The 17,388-nt window shown below is 48.5% G+C and overlaps 1 protein-coding gene across 1 annotated transcript in view; it reads right to left on the bottom strand.

Annotated features, from left to right (window-relative positions):
* Positions 1 to 7,772: 7,772 nt before the first annotated feature.
* The window catches only part of HMCN1 (hemicentin 1), a 447,479-nt gene continuing 437,863 nt past the window's right edge, over positions 7,773 to 17,388 (bottom strand). The window contains exons 108-110 of the mRNA XM_062211414.1: positions 15,271 to 15,390; positions 10,485 to 10,611; positions 7,773 to 9,155 (exon numbers count right to left, since the gene is read on the bottom strand). Coding sequence (XP_062067398.1) covers positions 8,789 to 9,155; positions 10,485 to 10,611; positions 15,271 to 15,390 — 614 coding nt within the window. The 3' untranslated portion in view covers positions 7,773 to 8,788. The remainder of the gene's footprint in view (positions 9,156 to 10,484; positions 10,612 to 15,270; positions 15,391 to 17,388) is intronic.

The following is a 17,388-nucleotide window of genomic DNA, read 5'->3' as shown; positions in this document are numbered from 1 at the left end:
CACCCGTGGAAACTTAGCTCCCACCTCACCTCCTTACCAGCACTGCACCCTTCGATCCTGTTTTGGACTTAACTGTGTTCCCCAGAGTCTTACTTTGGAGCCCTGGTCCCGTGTGATGGGACACTGGTTCATGTGCTGGAGGCTGGGCCCCAGTGTGATGGTGCTGACACTGGTGACCCTTGAGGGCCTAGTGGAAGGCAACTGGATCATGGTGGCAGGACCCTTAGGAGGAATTAATGCTGACCTCGAGGAGTGGATTTGTTCACATGAGAGTAGCTTGTTACTAGAAGCATGCATGTGGCCGCTCCTGGTCCATTGTGTTCTTGCTCACATACATGCCCCTTCCACACCCTGCCATCTCCTTTCCCATTTCTCCACCATACTGTGCCTTGGATCAGAGGTCCTTGCCAGGGCACCCTGAGGTCTGCATCCCTGTAGCCAACGGAACTGTGAGCCCCATGAAGCTAGTTTAAGTTCCCCAGCCTCAGGCAGTTTGTTAGAGCAACACAGAAGAGACTAAGACCCAACATTTGGAGATGAGGTCATTTGTGGAGGTGATTAAAGTTAGAGCTGATCACCTGGCTAGGGCCCTAATCCAGTGAGACTGGCATCCCTCAGAAGGGCCATTCTTACCTCCATCCCTTACCTTCATCGCCCGCTAGCTGAGGCTCTCCTCACAGTAAGGACAAAGCAGGTGCACAGCCGTGGCTGCTCATGCTGCCACCGCCCCAGCTGGCGGGGGGGCTCCTCTACACCAAGTATGCGCTGTCCTCAGCCCAGTGGTCCAACGCCAGCATCAGCCAGCGTCTGACACTAAGTCTGACAGCTGTGGCACCGCTGTCGCAGCTCCTGCACTGGTGCTCACTGTGCACGCCAGACCTGGAAACCTTTAGAACAAGTCATCACAGAAACAACCAAGAAGATGCCAACTGCTAAGCTTCCCTCCTTCTCCAGAGAAGGGTTTGGAGAGAAAATGAGCAGGTGAGAGCTAGCCTTGCTTTAGGTGCCAGCCCATCGGCTGCTGAGGCCGAGACTAGGGCAGCTCACAGGAGAATCGTGATTTGGACCATCTGGATGAGGGTGGATTGCCCCAACCTAGCCACTAAAACAGACGAAGCAGGACTGGGGAGAGGCAACCATGGCACAGGAAAAGTCCTACAAAATCGTCTAAAACACACGTACTGACCACAACCTTTTCTTTTGGCATGAAGCTATATAGCAATAAAAGATTGATAGTTCTGCTTTTTACCATCTTTGAAAAGAATCCCTTAAAATTCCTTATAAAAAGGGGGGATAAAGCAGAAGAGACCGGGGTTTCCTCTCACATGAGCTACTTCCGCGTCTTACTCTCTCCATGGCGAGGCCCATAGCTTGTGGGCAGATTCCTGGTGGCCTTCGTATCCCCACAGTGACAGAGCAGGGAGTTGGACCAAGAACAGTTATTTCCTTTGGTTCCAATGAAAATTCTGGAGCATGCAACACAGGAGGGACAATGCTGTGCAGACTTCTGAGACATCTGCTCAAGGGGAAGAGGCTTGGCCTTTCTCCTGCCCCCCCCTTCCAGTCTGAAATGTGGCCTCATCCCAGACTCTCCCAGTGCAGAACCACACTTCCCTGTCCACTGCACCTTGTGCATCTATAATTAACGGTGGGTTATAATTGTTCCATTTTACGCATGAATTCTCACTGGCCTCTAAATGTCTTTTCAGTTTTGCATTTCTCGTGTTTATCAGTGAGCCTAGCGCAGAGTAGGCATTCAATATTTATTTTTGAATGCATGTGCACACGGCTTCTACGCATAGCTTTGAGCATTATAAGCCTTGGGCCCCTTTTTTAATCTAAATTGTCTGTCAGTTGGTTGCCCTAGCATAGTCACCTTCCATAGGCTTCTCATCCAAGGAGTCAACCAACACAGGTAAAAAATACTTGAATTAAAACAGAAGAGCAGTGGGCTCATGAATAGTGCATGATGCTCTTACAAGAAAATGGGGCCCACATAAGAGAAGCATGAGAAAATAAACACTGTGAAAGTGGGCTGGGGACATCTCAGGGAAGTCCAGGCTGACCTCTGGTGAGGCCCAGGGGGCTGGGGACGTCTTGGGGAAGTCTGGGCTGACCTCTGGTAAGATCCAGGGGGCTGGGGACGTCTCAGGGAAGTCCAGACTGACCTCTGGTGAGGTCCAGTGGGGCTGGCGACGTCTCGGGAAGTCCAGGCTGACCTCTGGTGAGGCCCAGGGGGCTGGGGACATCTCAGGGAAGTCTGGGCTGACCTCTGGTGAGGTCCAGTGGGGCTGGGGACATCTCAGGGAAGTCCAGGCTGACCTCTGGTGAGGCCCAGTGGGCTGGGGACGTCTCAGGGAAGTCCGGGCTGACCTCTGGTGAGGCCCAGGGGGCTGGGGTGTCTTGGGGAAGTCCGGGCTGACCTCTGGTGAGGCCCAGGGGGCTCGGGACGTCTTGGGGAAGTCCGGGCTGACCTCTGGTGAGGCCCAGGGGGCTCGGGACGTCTTGGGGAAGTCCGGGCTGACCTCTGGTGAGGCCCAGGGGGCTGGGGACGTCTCGGGAAGTCCAGGCTGACCTCTGGTGAGGCCCAGGGGGCTGGGGACGTCTCGGGAAGTCCGGGCTGACCTCTGGTGAGGTCCAGTGGGGCTGGCGACGTCTCGGGAAGTCCAGGCTGACCTCTGGTGAGGTCCAGTGGGGCTGGGGACATCTCGGGAAGTCCGGGCTGACCTCTGGTGAGGTCCAGTGGGGCTGGCGACGTCTCGGAAGTCTGGGCTGACCTCTGGTGAGGTCCAGTGGGGCTGGCGACGTCTCGGGAAGTCTGGGCTGACCTCTGGTGAGGCCCAGGGGGCTCGGGACGTCTTGGGGAAGTCCGGGCTGACCTCTGGTGAGGCCCAGGGGGCTGGGGACGTCTCGGGAAGTCTGGGCTGACCGCTGGTGAGGCCCAGGGACTGGGAGCCACTGCAGGTGGTGTTTGGTGGCGGCTTGGATGTCCCCACCTTGAGGCCTTCCACACCAGTAGTCAGGGATACACGGTGGCATCCATTTAATCAGCAGAGGTCAGCCAGTGTTAATGAAACATCACAGCAGCCCCCAGAGTCCTCATAATGGTCTCTTTCTGGCGTCACCCTGACCGGATGAAGGACTACCTAGCAGCCTGTGGCAGAGCAGTGAGAGAACAGACCAGGTAGGAATACGTGGGTGGCAGCATCTACTGGCTGGGGATCCAGAGAAGGAATCCAGGAGCTGAATGCACCCCTCACGCCGGGAGCTGGGACATGCTCCTCTCCTGCCTTGGATGTTGGCTGCTGGCCTTTGGGGTCCAAGATCTACGCTGCAGCCCCTGGATCCTCAGGCCTCAGGCTGAGAACCACACCCTCAGCTTCCCTGGCTCTGAGGCCCGTGGACTTGGCCTGGGCCACACTGCCAGCTATCCAGTCTCCAGCCTGTGGACAACCTGTGGCCAGTTGTTCATCTCTTCGTGTGTGGACTTCCTTCTCTGCACAACAGTGGCTTACAAGTTCTAGTTCATGGCATTGCGCAGTGTTTTCAAATCACCTGTGATTTGTTTCCTGAAGTTTTAATCTGCAACAGATGGTTGCTTTTGAAATGTAAGAAAAATGAATTACTCGAAGAATAAAATGAAGAAGACATATAAAATACAAGCTTCATTTTTGTCTTTTGTTTGTTGTTGGTTTCTGCAAACCTGAGTCTGGCTGTGGGTCTAGAAGCAAGGAATGGTGCAGGCACGGGTCCTGGTAGGCGTTGGTCTCCCATGGCCTTACGGCAATTCAGGGAAGGCGGTTTCTGCTGCCACAGAAGACGGATCAGATGTGGGCCCAAGGGCTCCAGCCCGATTTTCAGAGTCACACTTCTTTCTCAGTCAGCACCGTAACTTTAATGTAAGAGACCTCAAGAGACTGGGAATTAAATTTGTGTTGTAACTGTCACTTCCAGGATTGGGTTTGGTTTTCAGAACACTTGGCCCTGCAGTTACAGGAGATTAGGCTCTTTGGGCCATCACTCAACTTTACATCATCCTTTTGCTGCTTTACCTGGGACTAAGGGCCTGGGCTCATTTTTTTTTTTCTTTCTCTTTTTCCAGGGCGCTTGGAGGTGAACGAGTGACCTGATTACATTCTGCATTCTCACTGCACCAATCCCTGGGAGCCAGCTGAGCCCACGGATGTGAGGCGGAACCCATGAGGACAGGCAGGAGCCTGGGCGGTGTCTGTGGCGTGTTAGTCAGCTCCGGCTGGCACACACATGCTGTGGGCTGCAAGGATGAGGCAATGCTGACTTGTTTTCCCACAGGTCCAGAGGCTGGGAGGCCCAGGATTGGAATCTGGCAAGGTTTGGTTTCTGGTGAGGGCTCTTGTTCTGGCTTGCAGACGGCGGTCTTCTGTGTCTTCCCAGGAGAGAGGGAGAGGTCTCTGGTGGCTCTTCCTGTAAGGACACCATCCTGTCAGATGAAGATCCCATCCTTAGATCTCCTTGGTGGACCCTGGCACGCCGGGAGTTAGGGCTTCCACACACATCCCTTCACAGCCGTTCTCCAACTTCACTGACATAGGGCTCACATGGGAAAGCTGGGCTCTGTTGGAGGAGGATTCAGCGGGAGGTAGACAGCTGTGGGCCGACTGCTGTCCTGCACCACCAAGAAGAGCTAAGAGTTGGGGCAGGGCCTATGACCTGCAGCAGCTCTTGGGACTCTGGCAATGACCTCCACATGTAAAAACAATATGGTCAGAGCTTCCCTTCCACTTTCCAAATTCCATGCAAAGTATCTCTTGTGCTCCACACTCTGAACAGCCTAGGGAGGTAGTGCAGTTCCAGCTCATCTAAGCAGATAGCCTGGAGAGAAGCCAGAGGCCCTAATACCATTAGGTCATGGAAGAGGAATGTGAAACCACTGATGGAGTGACTTGATAGGACAGATGTTCTTAAGAACTCAATCTTGTAGGAAAGGGGGCGTAGCAGAGCAGGCATGGCAAAGGAACCAACTAGGAGGGTGAGTCTCTGGTGGCCTTGCTAGGATGGTAGCAGTGCAGATGTAGTTACACTCAGGTGGACTGAAGGTGGGCAGAGGGGTAGGGTGTGAGAGATTATCAGTCAATCCGGGTTTCAGCTGGAGTAACTGGATGAATGGTTACAAAGTTAAGACAGCCAGGAGAGACTAGTTTGGAGGGTCCATCTGAAGGCATGAGTGTCTTGAATTGTCAACAGAGACTGCAATGAACAATGGCTCAAGTAAGCAAGGAGCTTATGGTTCCCAGACAACCCAGAGTCCTGGGGTGACTGTTCTAGAGCTGATCGAGAGCTTCAACTCTGTAACCTGAGGTCCCAAGCGCTCCCTCCTTCCTTTCCTTTCTTTCCCCGTCTTTAGCACATGGTCTTCTATCCTTGGAGCCACTGCCTCATTGCTGCAAGATGGTTGCTTCATCCCTGTCCATATTCTGAGCATGGGAAGATGGAAAAGGAAAAAAGACCAAGCTGGCATGCCACCAAGACCATCTGCCTGCAGAGCAATTTCTCAGAAGTCCTGCCAAGTGGCTTCTGCTTCCACCTCACTGGACAGAGTGAAGCCCACCACTGCTGCAGTGTGAAGGCTGCAGAAGAGCAGGCGGTATGTAGGTGGGGTTTGGGTTAATCCTATGTTGGAGGCCTAAGTGTGCATCAGCGGAGAGAGTCAAATGAAAGCATGCGGCAGCCGGTGGGACAGATGGAACGTGCCTTGGGAGTGTTGTATCTTTGGCTGACCTGGAACACTTTGATGATGGACTGTTTGGGTGTTTGCTATGAACTTGCCCTGCAAAGCATGTGCATGTTTATGAAGGAGACTGGGGCTTGAACCCAACTTCTGACCTCACAGCAGGCTGGGTGACCGTAAAGGAGGAGACTGGGTTGTAAATGGCCACAGCATCGTGCACGGGGAGGTCACCATCCTGCTACAGAACTGTCAGAGGCTTTGTCTGTACTCGGAACTTAGACTTGGCTGTTGTGACTGACAGAGTGATAAACACTTTGTAGATCAGAGGTAAACAACAGCCCACAGGCCTACTCTAGCCTGGTTTTGTAAACAGAATTGTTGAAACACACATTTGTGTGTTACTTATGGCTGCTTTCTTGACAAACAGGATAGAAGGAGCAAGAGACCAGATGACCAAAGGCCTGCAATACTTAGCATCTGGCCCTTGTCGGGGAATTTGCTGACCCCTGGGGCAGATCGCACTGCTGTTTACTTTAACATCAGAGGCAGTAACTAATTACTGCAGGTGGACTCCACATGACACGTAAGGGACTACACAGATACTGGAGATTAACATCACCTTTGAAAGTCCTTCCTTCCGTCTGGAGCACTGATGGAACTTGCAGGCTCAGATGTGGGCTTGGTCCTCACAGCTACGTCAGATGCCAGGAGGGCGGACTTCACCGCCCCACCCATCATTCGAAGGGACCTTTGGGCTTGCCGTTCTTGCCCAACTGCCTGACCACCTGGGGTGCTTGTGAGAAGTTTCAAGGAAACTGCATGAAAAGAGCTGGCTCTGGCTGGACTTCCTGGCTCCACATAATAATCTCCAAGTCAAATACTGTAGTAATGACTGTGTAGGAGCTCATGTCGGGTCACTGCCCACACTTGCAGAACAGAGGGCGAAGGAAATGAGCAAGTTAATGTGTTTAATGTAGAAAGAAGCTCAAAGGCCAGGGTCGTGTGCTTGAGTTTGGTACCCAAGTAGGCTATAAAGTGTCTCATCTAAGGACAGAAGGTGAGGCAAGAGATTTTGACAGTACTGCGTTAGCATGTCTACAATGTTCAGAGAGGGACTATAATACATCAGGCAGGAAAAGCTCTGTGATTAAATAGTTGGGGGGATGTTGGCTTGAATAAATGAAATCCTTTTACTACTGGACTTTTAAGATCCCTTATATGTCAGGTTCACAGTAAATCTTTCATGGGGATACACTACACACTGTTTTCTAGGCTTGGAGCACCTTTCCTTATCTAGCGTTCTGCAGAACATTCTTTGGTAACCATTGATTTAGACAATCACCGGCCTAACAGGCTGCATACTAGACAATTTTTCCAGGGTTTCTTTTTAAAATTTATTTATTTATTTGAAAGGCAGACATACAGAGAGGAGATACATGGGATAGAAAGAGAGAGATAGAGATCTCTCATCTTCTGGTTCACTCTACAAATGGCTTCAATGCTGGGAATGGGCCAGGCCAAAGCCAGGAGCCAGTAGCTTTACCTGGGTCTTCCAAGTAGAAGCAAGGGGCCCAAGCACTTGGGCCATCTTCTTCTGTCTTCTCAGGAACTTCAGCAAGGAGCTGAGTTGGAAGTGGAGCAGCCATTACCCGAACCGGGGCTCATAATGCCGGTGTCGCAGTCTGTGGCCTAACCCGCTGTGTGACAATGCTGGCCTTCATTGTCATTCTGGGTACAGATGTTTCGATCAGAGGCCACAATTAGGCCTTCGCTAGGGAAATTCCTACTGCAGGTGGGAGCTGAATTCACTTGAGATGGGAATAAGAAAACTGCTGAGGAGGAGGAAACCATCACCCAGAGAGGAAGCAGCAGACTTGGTGTCAGAAGAGGGAGGGAGCAGGTCATTTCTGCCCCCCACCAGCTGCCCTGTCTTTAGAACGTTATTCAAGTTATCCGTGTCCAGGACCCTGACCCACAAAACTGACCACCTCAAAGGCTGCTGGGGTGTGCATGACTTTAGACTTGATGTCAGCATGAGAAAACAGATTGTAGATGCTCAAGAAAGTTAAGAAAAAGGATGTGAAAATTTTATTTCAGCTGATTTTATGTAACATTGGTTTTTTTATAAAATAATTTTATGAGTCCATCATATTATGATATGATATTATATAGAAAATACACACTAGGTAATATATATATACACTTAATAAAAATAGAATACATCTTGCCAATTGCTTATAGAGCCTGTTACCACCATGTACAGTGTGTTGACGTTTAATATTCATGTGAATTTGAGTATATCAGATAAAAAAACCTGTCCTATTGGTTTTTAAAACATTGTTTTCATTGGCAGAAAAAGAATCTGGAATATAAAAGCTACAGAGCTAACTGAACGGAAGGTTATATCAAAACATCAGAGCAAAGATCCAGGTCGGAGGACAAGAGGACGTCTTTTCCTGTTGCTCCACGAGTTCAGCTGATTCCACATCACTGCTGAAGGCAACATCCTCATTCAGATGTTCAGTTGAGGCAAGCGCCACGTGGGACGGACCTTCTAGCAGTAGCGTATTCCTGAAATGATGGGTTCTTCTCTTCCTTAGAGTGAAACAGGTGTCTAAGTCCTTTTATAAAGTATTAATCAACAGCTTCATGGTTTATTGCATAAGGTTTGATAAAAACACAGAAGAGCTGGTTTTATTGTTCTAAAGACAAATGCTCAAAAATCTTGACTTTGAATTAGTTGCTTTTGTTTTATTTTAAGGAAAATCATCCCAGCTACTGTGGTATTCTAAAATATCATTGATGTGTCCTGTAAGGTATTCAGAAGAATCTTTGGGAAGTGACTGCTCCAGTGTAATAAATAAAGACAAAAATAAGGGACTTCTCCAGACTTTACTGAAAGATGGCCATGGTGGGGTCGTGAAGGACCTGGGTGGTGCCAGGGAAGGCACACACAACAGATTATAGCACCATTTTCTAGTTGCCAAGATTGCAACTGTGCAAGACGCAGTCATCTGGAAGGGGATGTGGTTGCCATGGTTAACGTGATTTAAATATGTGGACCAAGCTTTGGAGGGCTCCTCAATATGGGTAGGCAGACACAGCTATGTACACTATGAACGTGGTCTGGTACTCCAGGGTCCCATTGGCACTGTGGGATAGGGCTCGCACCCTCATGCGGTAGGTCTCTGGCTCTCGTAGTGGCCGGGTTGTGTACACCACTCCTTTTAGGTTTTCATCCCGTAAGGCAAAAGGCACAGCCTGTTCCTCATCTGCCATGAGAAAAGTCGTCCTGGGGTGCATCACCCCCTCCTGCGTGTACGCCACCAGCCGGATCAAATCTTGATTGGCGGCTATTCCAAATGGGAGGGAGACAAGTTTATACTCCAAGGCATATGGGCTCAAGGCACACTCCAAATCATTGGGCAGACAGCTCTTGAGACAGAACCTAAGGACGACAAACACAGGAAACGCACACAGTCATCCGGCTTGGAAGCAGAGGCGTGATGCGGGGTCTGTGAGCCACGACACCTGGGCGGCAGCAGACACAGCAGCCAGCCCCACTGCAGGAGCAAGAGGGCTCAGCCACGCGCCCACTCAAGGCAGATGTCGACGGCCAGGTGCGTGTGCTGCTCTGCCAGATCAGAAGCCCGGGTGCCTGCAAAGTGAGCGTGGGTACCACGAGAGAGCTTGCTTTAAGAGGAGCAGTCAGTGTTGGAAATAAAGGCACCTGCACGTATACTGGAGACTAGCGTTTCTTAGAGAAGAATACAAGCTATTTTTAAATGTTAACATCTATCCTGATGCTGTTTGAAAGCTGAAATAGGACACATCTGGTTTATTTTTCTAAAAATAATAAAATGTCAACTGAGATTCTTGTGGAGGGACTTCCTTTTGTAATTGTCATCAACATTATTTTACAGGAAAACCGTATTTTCTTTCTCCAGAGCCCACACTGGGTTTTGAGTCATCGTCACTTTTAAATTATTTGCCAGAAATCACGGATAATAAAGAGGAAAAAAGAGGGTCATTTTTATGAAGATACAGATTTTTCAGCCACGGCGTTTTTAGAAGTTTCATCAGTCTGTATTTCTCACTTGCTCCGTCCCCTCCTATTCCCACCAGACCGGTTACAGGCAGGCTGTCGGTGGATTCCGGGCAGCCGCGCTGAGCTCCAGCACAGGAACACGGCAGGCATCTCAGCGGGGAGGACCAAGTGTGAGCGCCCCCGAGAGAGCCTGGTTGGGAGACTCCCTCTTACTAACGCCCAGCGTCGCCTGCTCCCAGCACCTGTGAACTCACTACCTGGACTGAGTACAGCATCTCTGTGCGAGGAGCAAGAAAATAAAGAGCCGTTTACTCGGGGCCCAGAAGGGACTACTGCAGACGGCAGGGACATAGGCAAAGGCTACAAGAGGGCAGACGCTGAGTCACGCCTGCTCACGCCCTTGCCCACGGAGCAGTCTGGATCTGGATCGCAAGGACAGGATCGCCCCCAGAGCGGAGGCCACACACCTGGCGGCCAGAAAATCCCCACGAAAGGCAGGCTCTGTCACCACGAGAAGCTGGCCACGAGGCCGGATGCTCCTCCACGGACACAGGCTGGGGAGACCACAGGCTGGGAGGAACATCCGCCTCATCCCAGTGGCCACTGTGCAATGAGCTCTTCTTCTCGCTCCCTGGAAGGGGAACTCACTGCAGCCCTACGCCCCAGGGTCACACCTGGTCAGAGGAAGGGTTGTCATGCGCCAGTCGGGACCGAGGGGTGGAGACCTACCCTGACACAGCATCCCGCCGGTAGCTGGGAGGACAGGGCGTGTCGATGCACTGGTAGCTTCCTCTCGTGTTGAAGCACATGCGGTTGGGCCCACAGCTCATGCTCTGCTCCAGACACTCGTCAACATCTAGGACAGCACGGGGAACACACGGCATCAGCGAGGAGACCATGATGCCAGACACTGTGGGAGTGGCTGACCAGAGGCCGGAGGGCAGCCTTCTCCACTGCAGGAATGAAGCTGGTTATCTTCCTTTCTCTCACTCAAAGATTTGCTTTCATACCCATCATCCAAATCTCATTTTACGCCTAATTTTCACAGTGAACTCATGAAAACACATGGAGGCTGGTGGGCTGCAGGGGCCCAGGATGATGGCTGCTCGGAGTTAGGTCTGGACCCACATCCCTGGTGTCACATACCGGCTGAACAGGAATCCACGAGCAAACAATCAGAATCAATACACAAAGTGCTCGTCCTAGTGCCTAATAACGTGCACTGTTCCCACAAGGCTCTCCTGAGTACAGAGCTTCTGGCTCATTGGCCTTCCTTGGGTTTTGGTCTATTACAGTCTAGCCACTATTATAGGTACCTGCTCTTCTCATTGTTCCTAAAAAACCCAGAAAGATAACACAAAAATAGTATTTGTTGTCTTCTAGTAATGGACAAATGTAGGAGTGTCTGGGTTTTATCAAATCAGAATATAACCATGGCAGAAGTGAAAGTACAGATATCTTAAAATATGAATATTACTATAAGAATCTCATAATGATCGGGAAAACATTTCTATTAATAGCTTTAGAATACTTAAAAGCATTTTAAAAAGTACTTCTGGGCTGGCGCCACGGCTCAATAGGCTAATCCTCCGCCTGTGGCGCCGGCACACAGGGTTCTAGTCCCAGTTGGGGCGCCGGATTCTGTCCCGGTTGCTCCTCTTCCAGTCCAGCTCTCTGCTGTGGCCCAGGAAGGCAGTGGAGGATGGCCTAAGTGCTTGGGTCCTGCACCCACATGGGAGACCAGGAGGAAACACCTGGCTCCTGGCTTTGGATCGGCGCAGCATGCTGGCTGTGGTGGCCATTTTGGGGGTGAATCAACAGAAGGAAGACCTTTCTCTCTGTCTCTCTCTAATTCTGCCTGTCCAAAAAAAAAAAAAAAAAAAAAAGTACTTCTGAATACTACAAAGTAATCTAGGATAAGTCTATTTGAAACATCTGTCTCCTAGAAAGTAGAAGTAATTCAGATTCTCAATAAACATCTTGGGCTGGAGTTGTGGTGCAGTGGGTTAAGCTACTGCCTGTGCCGCTGGCATCCCACACTGGCGTGCCAGTTTGAGTTCCAGCTGCTCTGCTTCCAATCCAGCTCCCTGCTAATGAACCTGGGAAAGCAGTGGATGGTGGCCCAAATGCCTGGGCTGTTGCCAGCTAGGTGGGAGACCTGGATGGAGGCTTCAGTCTGGCCTAGCCCTGACTATTGCAGCCAATTGGGGAATGAGTCAGCTGATGCAAGATCTCTTTCTCTCTGTCTCAAAAACGAATTACTTATTTAAAATGTAATGCCAATGTGATACGTCAAAAATTTTTAGAATTAGCTTAGTGGGGCATAAAATTGGTCAAAAGATCTTTGAGTTTCTCCTCGCTGCTTCTTTGGCCAATTTTGATTGGTCATACTTTTTGTCTTTTGTTTTCCATTTTGAAGTCTGAGTAGAGTCTGTGTTCAATGTCAAATTCACTTTTATTTTTTATTACTGGTATTTCTATACTAATGTAGAAAGCTTTACAAAATCACACGAGAATAAAAAGCAGTCTTCTGTTCCTCATAAATGCCTCAGACATTTTCCAAAGCTATAAAAAGACCCTAAGTTATTCTTTGGAGTAAAGACTTCTTTAAAAGGCATAATTATTTTCTCTCATGTCTTTTTAAAACCACAAAAAAATGTAACCTATTTAAACTGCAAACAATTCAGATGATGCCTGTTTCTGATTTGTTCACATTATTTTCCACTCTCTGAAGCAAAACCAGAAAAAGTTTGGAACTAATGAGTGACAGGAGGAATTAAAAATTAAACTGACATAATTTAGAAAAGACGAGAGATCTCTTTAATAAGAACACAAGATAACCCTTTAATGTCTGGCTACAGGTTTTGCAGTTTGGTTGGTCATTGGAAATACTTTGGTATCTACCGTTTCCTTCTGTGGTACGGGGTACACATATACAGGGGTAGTTCCCACACTGTGCAGGAGTGTTCTTTTAGGAAGATTCCTGGGCTGCAGAATTGGGCCAAGTCCCAACACAGGGACAAAGGCAGTGTTCCTGCTTTATCTGGCTACCACAGGGCAAGGCCCAGGTACACAGCATCATGGGACAAAGGCCCAGGTACACAGCATCATGGGACAAAGGACTATTTCAGAGACATAAGATCTGAGACCAAGTCTCACCCCTGCTTTTGACAATTCTAGAAAACTGAGGCTGACATAATCCCTCTGAGAGTCAGTTTTATTATCTGTACTTGGGTATAAATTATTGCTTTAACATAGCTATATGGCTGATTAAAATGAAATAATAGTTGCTTTGGAAAAAATCCAACACTGGCATATAAATACGTTGCTTGTGTACTTCAAATCTCAGTAACATGCTCCACACGCGTAGGCTGTTAATAAATGCCTGGTGAATGATGGCTGGGAGCGAAGGAGCTTACCGAGCCCGTGGGTCAGTGGGGCTCTCAGGGACTGCGAATGGGCACATAAGTAGGCGTGGGGTGGGCGCCTCACAGCAACTGAGGTGAGGCCGTTGTCCACCATGGCCTGGCCTCCTGGGGGCACATTTCCCATGGGCTGCATCCCAGGACATCTTTAGTGAATTCCCCGGAGAGGCCAAATTCAGCGTAAATTTGATTTTTCTGTTTTAAGAGATCTTACTTGCTCTACTAGTAGGATTCAGAAACGTATTAAGACCTAGATGGTGCCTCCTAGATTCTGACCACAAAATAGAAGGGTTCCTCAGAGGATTTTACAGAGTTATACAACGTCTTCTTATTTCTTTGTAAGCCAGGACATGTTGCAATACAATAAACTGCACCAGGGGCCAGCACTGTGGTGTAGCAGGTAAGGCTGCCGTCTGCAGTGCCACCATCCCATGTGGGCACCGGTTCGAGTCCCAGCTGCTCCACTTCAATTCCAACTCTCTGTTATGGCCTGGGACAGCAGTCAAAGATGGCCGAAGTCCTTGGGCACCTGCACCAGCATGGGAGACCCGGAAGAAGCTCCTGGATCCTGGCATTAGATTGGTGCATCTCCAGCTGTTCCGGCCATTTGGGGAGTGAAACGGGATGGAAGACCTCGCTCTCTCTCTGCCTCTCCTTCTCTCTCTGTGTTAACTCCAACTTTCAAATAAATTGATAAATCTTTTTTTTTTTTTTTGACAGGCAGAGTGGACAGTGAGAGAGAGAGAGACAGAGGGAAAGGTCTTCCTTTTACCGTTGGTTCACCTTCCAATGGCCGCCGTGGCTAGCACGCTGCAGCTGGCGCACCGCGCTGAGCCGAAGGCAGGAGCCAGGTGCTTCTCCTGGTCTCCCATGGGGTGCAGGGCCCAAGCACTTGGGCCATCCTCCTTTGCACTCCTAGGTCGCAGCAGAGAGCTGGCCTGGAAGAGGGGCAACCAGGACAGAATCCGGCACCCCGACCAGGACTAGAACCCGGGGTGCCGGCCCCACAGAAGGAGGATTAGCCTGTTGAGCCATGGTGCCAGCCTAAATCAATAAATCTTAAAAAAAACAAAAACAAAAACAAAAAAAACTGTGCCAAAGTGCAAGGGTCCTTCCACATACAAAAAAGGATCTATTGAAATTTGTTATTCTTTTTCCTTTCTATCATCGCTTTATTTTGCTCTAAACTGTTATAAAATCTATAAGCTGGTACTTCGATTTATTTACATGACTGCTTCCACTGGACTGGGAGGTCTTAAAAGGAGTAACTGTGGGGCTGGTGCTGTGGTGCAGGGGGTTAATGCCCTGGCCTGAAGCGCTGGCATCCCATATGGGCACCGGGTCCACTTCCTATCCAGCTCTCTGCTATGGCCTGGGATAGCGGCAGAGGATGGCCCAGGTCCTTGGGCCCCTTCACCCACATGGGAAACCTGGAAGAAGCTCCTGGCTCCTGGATTTGGATCGGCCAATTGGAGAATTAACCAGCGGATGGAAGACCTCTCTCACTCTGCCTCTCCTCTCTCTGTGTAACTCTTTCAAATAAATAAATAAATCTTAAAAAAAAAGAGTAAAGTACCTTTATTTACCTCTTTTGGCACTTGATTGTTCCACATTATTTGTAGACTCAAGGAATGAATGGTAGTTTTAATCGTATTTTGTTTTTTGCTAAAATTTAATCAATTACCCACTGATTACTATAGAAATATGCTTGAGACATACAAAATACAAAATAATGCCCAACCCTCAACTAAGCTGAGTACTCTTCTCTGAACTGTGGAAAAATTCCCATTAAATTTTGAAAATACATGATATGAGCTGTCTGAGGCAGTCTTGCTCCTTCCAGTGAGACCACACAAACATGTTCTCACTGATTCTCCTTTGCTTTCTCATTGTTTCTCCTACTTGCAAAAGCAAGGTCTAAACATATGTCTGACCAATGAGAATGGAAAAGAGGTGGGTGCAACCAGCAAAATAATTACTCAAAAAAAAAAAAAAACAAACAAAAAAAACAAAAACCACGATCACTTCTCATGCTCTCCAACAATCATTTTAAGTCAAGCTGCGCCGTAAACATCCCAGCGTTTTCTCACCTTGGCATGTCTTTCCGTTGAGCATGAGTTGATAACCAGGAGGGCAGATGCACTGGTAGCTTCCAAGAGTATTTTTACACACATGCTGGCAAATGTCTCTGGTTTCACATTCGTCAATATCTGTGCAGAAAGAAAGCAGAGAGTAATCAGGCAACATGGGCAGACGCTATGACAAAGCCAACTAGCACAAAGTTGTTGGCACACAACAGGAAATCTTGTTGACGTTATGCTCATGTGTTTAAAAATGCTCGGAGCTGTTTTATATCAGGATCTGTCCTCAATGTTCTAAATATGGTCTTGAATTTACTAAACACAGTACAATCTGTCTTTAATGTACAAGATATAGTACAATAGTGCACTATAGCACGAAACACAAATGTCTCCAAGCATTTTTATAAGCATAAGGAAGCGGAGGTCCCAAGACAGTTAATTTAATAACAGTTCAATAAGTAAGATGGAAATGATGGAGGCGACAGACTTATACAAGATCTTAAACCACTCCTGACAGAATGGCAGAATTTACCTAAAAGATAGAATTTTCTGAGGTCATTAAATGGAAAAAGGAGGACTGGTTTTTCTTCAAGTGTCAGCTGTATCTCTTCATCCCTGTTCCCAACACCCAAGCATGGCTTTCCTATTGTAGTTATCATCAGAGAGACATATTTTTATTTCTGTGGTAGAAATATTCACTCACTTTTTCATATGATTGCAAAGTACTAACAGTAATACAGATGAAGGTATGTCAAAAAGTTCATGGAAATGGAAACTATGAAAAAAAGCAAGGATTTCAAAATTATCATTTATGTATTTATTTATCCATAATAACCTCAATTCTATTTTCCATTAACATTTTGAAGAGCTGTCGTACAGTGGCTGTGCTACCTCGGGCAGCCCACCCAGCTTCTTACGGTCTCAGCTGAGTCTCCTACTGAAGGGGGACACCGAGACCACCCATGCCACTTCGCAGGTTAGCTGGAAGGTTCGCACGCAGGAACAGATGGGAAAACATTTTTTTTGTTTTATTTTTTTTTGACAGGCGTAGTTAGACAGTGAGAGAGAGAGAGAGAGAAAGGTCTTCCCTCCGTTGGTTCAACCCCCAAATGGCTGCCATGGCTGGTGCACTGCGCTGATCCAAAGCCAGGAGCCAGGTGCCTCCTCCTGGTCTCCCACGTGGGTGCAGGGCCCAAGCACTTGGCCATCCTCCACTGCCTTCCTGGGCCAGAGCAGAGAGCTGGCCTGGAAGAGGAGCAACCGGGACAGAATTGGCACCCCAATCTGGACTAGACCCCGGGGTGCTGGCACCACAGGAGGAGGATTAGCCTAGGGAGCCATGGCGCCGGCCGGGAAAACATTTTATAAACTGTAACAGGGCTACCCGCTATTACTAAACAAAGCCTAAAATGAAAAGGAAGAAGAGTGAAAATACATGCTAATTCAAAATTAATTGATATTTGCTTTTAGAATAAGGGGCGTGAAGCCTGACCTGTATTTAAATCTGTGCATGGTCACTGTGTGAAGATTAACTACTGGAAGACAGGAGAGGACACGACATGAAATAGGAACAGGAATGCTGCAGGCTGGGACTAAAAAGACGACAAGATGAGAACTGGGAGAGGACTCAGAGAAAGGATCTGTTCACCCTGCATGTTTTGCGTGTGCTGAATATATAACTGCAATGCTTCAAAATCTTAATGATAAACACTTACCAAATATCTGTCAATATTTCTGAATCCTTCTAGTTAAGTAAAGCATTAATTATGCAACTTGTGTAAGTTATTCTTTTTCTCCTTTAAAATATGACATAAACTAGAATAGCAACAGAAATTTAAATGATGTTGAGGGGCCACATTGTGGCATAGTGGATTAAGCTGTTATCTGTGATGCTGGCATCCCACATGGGCGCTGGTTTGAGTCCGGCTGCTTCACTTCTGATCCAGCTCCCTGTTAATGTGCCTGGGAAAGCAGTGGAAGATGGTCTAAGTCCTTGGGCCCCTGCACCCATGTGGGAGATGCAGATGGAACTCCTGGCTCTGGTCTGGCCTGGCTCCTGCTATTGTGGCCTTTTGGGGAATGAACCAGCAGACAGAAGATTTCTCTCTCCCTCTTCCTGTAACTCTG

This window comes from Lepus europaeus, chromosome 14 (assembly GCF_033115175.1).
Source record: "Lepus europaeus isolate LE1 chromosome 14, mLepTim1.pri, whole genome shotgun sequence".
Taxonomy (NCBI): domain Eukaryota; kingdom Metazoa; phylum Chordata; class Mammalia; order Lagomorpha; family Leporidae; genus Lepus; species Lepus europaeus.
This window is presented reverse-complemented; position numbering and strand designations above follow the sequence as displayed.